Raw genomic sequence first — 7,420 nt, 5'->3', positions numbered from 1 at the left:
GCTGCCCCGCTTTCCTCTCTCGCCTCTTCGCTCGCTGTTCCCTTCCCTCGGGCAGCATGCACCCCGGGGGTTTGCGTGGCTACTCTTCTCTCCGCTGTTGTGTGACACAGATTTGCGCGTGACACGTTCCATCTTGATCTGAATGGATTGCAGTTTTGCCGGATTTATTGCCATGTGTTGCTTTTAAGCGTGGTACCTCTAAGTAGGCAGCTGTCCTATTAATCTAGTAATTGGGCAAGGAAAAAAAAAAGGCAGAGTTGAAAGCCCAGTTTACAGCAGATCTGAACAAACCAAGGAAAGAAAACATAATTCTCCAATGAGTTTGCAATCAGATGGATGGAGAACAGCGGGTTATTTATCTGTGTACCACAAACAAAGGGAAGAATAGGTGTGGCTTGATTAGAGATTTGGACGTTTCTGCTTAAATGTGCTGTGCTGCAGGGAAGGAGGGTATTAAGTGGTGGGAAAGGGGAAATCTCTGTAAGTGAAGGAAGTGGATCCAGGACAGGGTTCTGCCAGCATGAGTTAGCTGAATCATTGTCGTTGTGGCTCTGCTCTATGTGTTTGCTGCCTAAAACATATGGCTTTTCATGCTTTGTTTTACAATGTTTTATTAATGCTTAAAAATGCAGGGTTTTCTAAAAAAAAAAAAAAAACTCCATGGAAATTGTGAAAGTGAGTTTTAAGAAGTAAGCATGGCTGGGAAAGCAGTGCCATGTGATCCTCATTGCTAAATTTAGGAAACAAAAAAATTAGCTCTCAGAAAAGAGAGTGCAAGTTCATGTTACAGCAGGTAGGTTCCGCTGTTGTTAATGGCAACACTGACTAGTATTTTTTATATAAAAACAGGAGTCGTTTAAATTGTACTCAATGTCTTCAGCATCCGTGGCTGCAAAAAGACACCAAAAACATGGAAGCCAAAAAACTTTCCAAAGATAGGATGAAGAAATACATGGCCAGAAGAAAATGGCAGGTAATGAAGAGGACACAGAATTGGGCTACTTATCCTAATAGGTCTCTTTATTTCTAATATTTATGATTCTGAGGAACTTGCCATGCCAGGTGGTTTCTGCTGCCAGTGAGAACTCCAGTGTGACCAAAGCATGAATGCAGTAAAGCAGGTTTGGGCTCCACGGGCGAGCAGCTGAAGGGTGCACGGCTGCAGATATGTAACACGTGATGATTCCACTTCAGGCTACTAAAAGGCATATGAGTTCAAGTACAGTTCTTCCTGTTCTTTTGGGGGAATGGCCACCTCTCCTCCCTGCCACTGAGGGATGGGGGATTATGTTATCCTTAACAAACCTGAACAGCTAGGGAAAAGCTTATCCACCTGGTCTCTCTGAAGATACCTCATTTTCTGGTAGTTTCATTCTCCTAAGCCAGTGGTTCTGTCCTGTCAGAATACCAAGCTTATAATTAATTCAGTCAGATTGGTTAATAATTTTCTTTGATGTTTTTGGTCTCTGTTTCTTCTTTTTTCTTAATGCTGGAACTGTTGTAGCAGATGCAACTATGCTGTTCTGATGGCTAGGGGGTTTGGTGTATAAAATCCTGGACCCAGCCTTTTGAGTACTCTACAACATATTAATTTACGTAAATCTACCTTATATTTCCTCTTATGTTCTACTGTACATGCTTCCTAGGAGTTCATGCAAGCTGTACAAATGGCAGTGTACTTTGAGCATATTTTAGCATGCTGGTGTTGTTTCTCGAGCCCGTCAGAGGTCTGCTTCCATCCTGCAGATGGTACTTTCTCATTCATTTCATATTAGCGGGTTATTGGTCCTTGATGAAACTCAGTCCAGCCCATGTGGCTATTGAGAGAGCTGTTCACCACCAGAGTTAAGTTCCAGCTAAGCAGGATGCAGCCTTTTTGCTGGCCCTCCTCTCGCACAGTGCTTTTTATCCACAGCTAACAGAGACATTCATTTAGGTATGAGTTCATCAGGGGAAGTTTATATCTTCAACTAAATTTGGTAATTCAGACCAGCCTGCTCTGTCTCTCCTAAAACAACACAGCTATATATAAGCAGTTTGTCCAACAATTCCAGCGAGGCTTGCGGAGATCCCAGATAATTTGTCCGAAGCAGGATTGTTACAGAAAATCACATGCTTGTTGGACTGGACTGATCAGAAGCCTTTTATGCTATGTCTTAGAAAACAGGCCATGCTGTCCGAGCAATAGGAAGACTGTCGTCCATGGCAATGATTTCTGGTATGAGTGGGAGGAAGGCCTCTGGGAGCTCGCCTACCAGCCCTATAAATGCAGACAAAGTAGAGAATGAAGGTAAGGAATTTTCCTGCACCATATTTTCACCTCTCTGTGAATCAGCCTTACTGAAACTTTTAGCAAAATGCTAAGGAACAGTCACTGAGTTGGTTATTCCTGAGCTTTCTCTCTCTCTCTCTCTCTGTTTTTATCTTCTTTTCTTTTTTTTTTAAGAAATCTATCAAAAATTAATTTTTCTCATATTGTTCTTCTGCTTAAAATGCTCCAGTATAAGTATGAGAAGTAAACTCTTCTCTTTTTAAAGCCAAAGAATTAAGGCAGATTTGTCAGCTGCACTTTCTGTCAGTTTGGGAATGCATGTTTATACAAAGATTACAGTGATGTATTGCCTTCTCATGCAAGTGAGCAAGCCATAAAATATTAACACTTGCTGTAACCCAGACATACAGTCTGCATTAACCATGCTCCTCAGACAGGGGCATTTAAGAAACAAACTAATGTGTCTTCATTATTGCCCTGAGTCCCCATTTGAAATGTGGATTTGTGCTGTGTGACAATCAGAGGTCCAGATGATTGACACTTCTACAAATTAAGCATGTCTTTTTGACATATCCACATAGACCACAGGCCTGATACAAGTCAAACTGGTTCACCCATCTGACTAGCGAAAGTCCAGGTTCGGTCAGAAACACACTTGAGGAAAAAATAAAGATGGTTAGTCGCGTGGTGGCCTGCATGTTCATTTCATTCTATTTATGGCCTGAATCTTTGTCCGGCTGCAAAAATTTGGCACAAAACTAAGCAGCTAATGTCCTTGCTATCCCACTAGTCTTACAGAATTAAGTGAAATAAAAGACGCTTTCGTTACCATCTGGCAATTAAAAATTAAAATGCATCTTGTGAGAACGTGCCCTATACAATAATTAAATACCTCTTTGCTCTCCTCCAGATGCCTTCCTTGAAGAAGTGGCTGAAGAAAAGCCCCATGTAAAGCCATATTTTACTAAAACAATCCTGGATATAGAGGTTGTGGAAGGAAGTGCTGCTAGATTTGACTGCAAAATTGAAGGTACTTTGATTTACCGTATCTGTTTCTTTCTTTCCTTCCTTGACAGCTTTCTGCATTGTGCTGTTGTTTAACTTTTTTCTTTTTTTTTCCTGCATTATTGTTAAATTGGTGGCATTTTCTTTACTAATACCTTCATGTCACAGCACGAATGTGTTGCAATAACAGAAAATTTGCATGGGCTTGCTCTGTGCTTGCCATAGAACAGAAGTTTCCAAGAGTCAGTGTGTGAATCACTAATTTAGCATAGAAAGTGGGAACAGCAAGATGATTTTTGAGGGTAGAAACAGTAAAAACAAGATGCAATGCACTGACATAAATTGCAAGAGAACACTCTTAGAGCCTACTAACCAAAAACCAACAGTAAGTAGGAAGTCGCTTGTCTGAAATTACACACAAGTTTCAGGTGACCTTAAGATAACTTTAAGCCATAAGTCCATTGTATTAAAGGTAAAGAAGTTCCTAGCAGTGTATTTCCATGTGAAGTAATGATATTATCACTGCACTGGTTATAACAGTCACATCCATCAAACACCGTGTTGTTTTTTAGTTTGGTTTGGTTTGGTTTAACTTACAAGTTCAAGAAAGAAAAAGACCAGAATATGCAGATAGCTAGACTAAGTTTATGAGAAGGCACTTCAGGAGCTTGGGCTTGGTCAGCCTAAGCAGCCTGAAGGCCAAGACCGCTCGCACTTCTATTGCAAAGAGATCGAAGCTTCTCCATCACAGCTATTGATGGAAAACAGACATTAGGAAGAGTGTTTAAAACCAAATGGAGGGAGTCGGTATGTCCATGCTGCACGCGTTCAAGTTGAACAATTTCTAATCTTAAAATGAGGTTCAGAAACTGCCTCACTGACCTTCTGCTTGTTTGTTTCTGTGCTCCTAATCTCTTTCACTGCCTGTGTTTCCTGCCTCGCAGCAGAGAGGTGAGGATGGGTTATTGTTGCTGATGGCTGCTCAGCATGAGGGCCAAGTGCATAAGCAGCGCATGGAATAAAGTGGATGGATGCACCGCAGCCCATGTTCCAGACTTTCCAGAGCAATGGTCGCCGTGCATTAGGGATCCCTGCAGTTCTGCTCAGTGGGAGGTCATCGTCCCTCTCAGTCCAGAACTTGGCTGAGACAACAAGCCTTCAGCTTGTTACAGCAGCCAAGAGTACTGTATAAGGGATTGTTCTCCAGCATGTATTGTACAGCCCTGCTCTGGGTGCTTCGAGTAGAGCAGAGCCATTTACTTCACAAAAGGCTGCAAAGCTTCTGTTGAGATGCATAATCAAAATGCTTTCTTAAACTCCCTCGCTTACCCTAATGCACACAAATAGGAAATGGAAGTGCCAGAGTTGCCATACAGGCCAAGTTGGTGCGTAGAAGATTAGGAGGAAGCTTCAGAACAGCCACAACAAAGCAGCCCGAGAAGGCTTTTAAAGAGTAGTTGTAGCCCAAAACACTTTACCATCAAAATTCTCAGTCTCGGTGTTGGGAACTGTGCTTTCCACAAAAGCTGCAATGTAAGGTAAGCCTCAGATGTGCTATCAAGAGTCCCTGGCGGGCTGATGTGTGAGAGACATAAAGAGCTGTCTGCAGTCCCTGCTAAAGCTGGGCAAAGAGGAACCTAGTGAGTACCACAGAGCTAACTTCCCATTCTTTCCTATTCAGAATCAGATTATTTTGGGTAAAGGTGAAGTAAGAAAAGCCTGATATCATCTACATTTGTTGAAAATAAAATACAATGAAATATTTGTATATCAGCATATTGGCATGTCCATGCACAGAGGGGGAACTGGAGCTGCAAGGGATTGCAGCGTAGCGAACACTCGCTCACTGCAGCTGCTGTTCTCTTCCACTCTCGCAGGCTACCCTGACCCCGAGGTGATGTGGTACAAAGACGATCAGCCTGTCAAGGAGTCCCGTCACTTCCAGATAGATTATGATGAGGATGGGAACTGTTCTTTGACTATTTCTGAAGTATGTGGGGACGATGATGCCAAATACACCTGCAAAGCTGTTAACAGTCTTGGGGAAGCCACGTGCACCGCAGAGCTCCTTGTGGAGACAATGGGAAAAGAAGGAGAAGATGAAGATGAGGAGGAGGAAGAATGAAACAAGGCTCAAAGAAAAAAAGATTGAAAAAAAAAATATTTAAAGACTCTCCTTATAAGGCTCAGAAAACCAAGTTATCAAAAGCACCTTGTGTGATATGTAGGTCTTTGGAGGGTTGTTTTTTCAGCATGATCAGTTGATACCTGTTTGCTTCATGTATGGGCATTAATGCAAATCAGCAGGCAATTTTAAGTTGCTAGCAGGATTGGATTTACTTTAAGCAAGTCATCAACTAAGTTGCCCTAAAATTAAACGTATAGGAAACAAGACTACAGTTATATTCAGAACATCTTAAAGAAAAAGTCTATTTACTGAGCTCATTACTCTGTACCATCCCTTTCCTCAGCCAAAACTGCAGCCAAGTTTGCTCCCTGGGATCTACTTTACAAGGAATTGTTTGCCAGGCACGCAGTGAATCTCTCCAGTACTAAGAAACAGGCTGCTCCCTGAGCAGTATCTTCTATAAGGGAAGGTATGACGCAGCCAGTATTGCAATTGTATGTTTCTATGGTTCATTTTTCATTTGCTTTAGACAGAATTTCATAGTCCTAACTTCAGACAGATTTACTGCCCTTTCTCACTGTGCTCTTAGTGCTGTTGTAATACTGGCTAAAGTTAAATATCCAAGTGGTTTCCCAAGATACTTCTGGGATACTTTAACCAGCTGATGACAACTTGCCACCTTTCCCTTATAGAACCTGTCGCTTCATTGCAGTGATAGCTGCCTGCTTAAGAAACAGACTGAAAATACAAAGACTGAGAATATTTTCAGTTGTTCTATTCAGTCGAATAACAATTTGTGATTCTCATATATGCTGCTGTGAAAAAAGAGATTATTGCGCAGTGACTTCTATGTTTCTGTGCATGAACCGTCTCCCAGGTTAGTTAATGCTTTACTTGCATTTATTTGGCTATTGCAAAACAGATTTCAACTGATGGTAAGCTGGAAACCCCACAGATTTTTGGAGTAACCAAAAAGATAGTAGCCTGGATTACAAACTCCTTTATACTTAGCAGTTTCCAAAAAATCTTAACCTTTGTAGGAGCTATTTCTACCTTATGAGCTTGACTGTCTTTTTTTTTTTTTTTTGTCTTGAACCTGCACCAGTAAGGCTGTTGCATTTTTTTTTTTTTAAATGCAGAAAACCAAAACCAAACAGAAAAATCCAAGGCCCAGGTTTTTTTTTTTCTCAGAAACGGTTGATGCACTCAGTAACTTTGCTTTCCTTTCACAGTATTGTCACTTTTTAATTTTTTGTTGTTGTTGTTCAGAGGTAATATCAGAGGCTGCAAGGTGATATGCATAATCCAAAACCAGTGTGTCTTATATCTACGTATCATTCCAAAAGTGTTTTTTTTTTTCCACTTTTTGTGTGTAAAGTGCAACCATCTGCATTTCAAAGGTTACCTCTTTTTTTTAAAAAGCATTACCTTAAATCCTCACCGTTAAGTAGTCAATTTACTTTAATACAGGTGTGTACAATATCAACCTTAGGTTGTTTGATATTACCTAGTTGTGTATGTGTTTCATATGATTTGCTCTTCTACATTCAAAGCTCAGCTAATGTGGGTGACACAAGGGTTTTTAACTGCTTTACTATTCGTTGCTAAGTTCAGATCGCCAGCATGTCTTTTCCTTTTCAATTGATAAAAACCTCTTGTTATACTAAACACGGTATTGCCACAATTCCTTATACAGAAAGGTTTTGAATCTGATTTAGAGCATACAGAGCTTTTATCACGTTTTTTAAAATGTTTTAGGCAACAACGGGGTGTATTTTGTACCTTCATAAAAATATGCTAATGTTCTCCCAGTTTGTTAAACCATCAGAATTGCAAAGATGAGAACGCTACGGCTGTAGTTACTCACGGTTCCTAAATAAACAATACCACAAAGCACGCTCCTCGTATGCTCCATTGCAGGTGTCGCTGCGTCCGCGTTGGCGAGGCGTAAAGGTGGCAGCGGTCTCCTCCTGCCCCGCCCCGAGGGTTGCCTGGCACAGGGCGGGCGCGGTGGC

The 7,420-nt window shown here is 41.3% G+C and overlaps 1 protein-coding gene across 2 annotated transcripts; it reads left to right on the top strand.

Moving 5' to 3' along the window:
* The first annotated feature begins 1,849 nt into the window (after positions 1 to 1,849).
* LOC103772544 (telokin) lies at positions 1,850 to 5,632 on the top strand. 2 transcript variants are annotated; one of them, XM_008939890.1, is made up of 3 exons: positions 1,850 to 2,290; positions 3,183 to 3,302; positions 5,155 to 5,632. In XM_008939890.1, exons 1-3 carry the CDS (start codon positions 2,203 to 2,205, stop codon positions 5,400 to 5,402), a joined length of 456 nt encoding a protein of 151 aa, XP_008938138.1. In that variant the 5' UTR covers positions 1,850 to 2,202; the 3' UTR covers positions 5,403 to 5,632. The 2 variants fall into 2 exon arrangements, with proteins under 2 accessions (XP_008938138.1, XP_008938129.1); XM_008939881.1 differs by having other exon boundaries at positions 2,064 to 2,305; positions 5,155 to 5,410.
* Positions 5,633 to 7,420: the final 1,788 nt, after the last annotated feature.

The sequence above is a fragment of the Merops nubicus genome, unplaced genomic scaffold (assembly GCF_000691845.1).
Source record: "Merops nubicus isolate BGI_N331 unplaced genomic scaffold, ASM69184v1 Scaffold53360, whole genome shotgun sequence".
Classification (NCBI taxonomy): domain Eukaryota; kingdom Metazoa; phylum Chordata; class Aves; order Coraciiformes; family Meropidae; genus Merops; species Merops nubicus.
Note: the sequence above shows the minus strand (reverse complement) of the source record. Positions and strands in the feature narration are given on the sequence as shown.

What these genes read in the sequence shown, in the direction of transcription:
- LOC103772544 (XM_008939881.1), top strand. Translation starts at nt 2,203, where the DNA reads ATGGCAATGATTTCTGGTATGAGTGGGAGGAAGGCCTCTGGGAGCTCG. An exon ending in TGAAGGTAAGGAATTTTCCT is followed by an intron (nt 2,306 to 3,182) that starts GCACCATATTTT and finishes GCTCTCCTCCAG; the next exon opens with ATGCCTTCCTTGAAGAAGTG. An exon ending in ATTTGACTGCAAAATTGAAG is followed by an intron (nt 3,303 to 5,154) that starts GTACTTTGATTT and finishes CCACTCTCGCAG; the next exon opens with GCTACCCTGACCCCGAGGTG.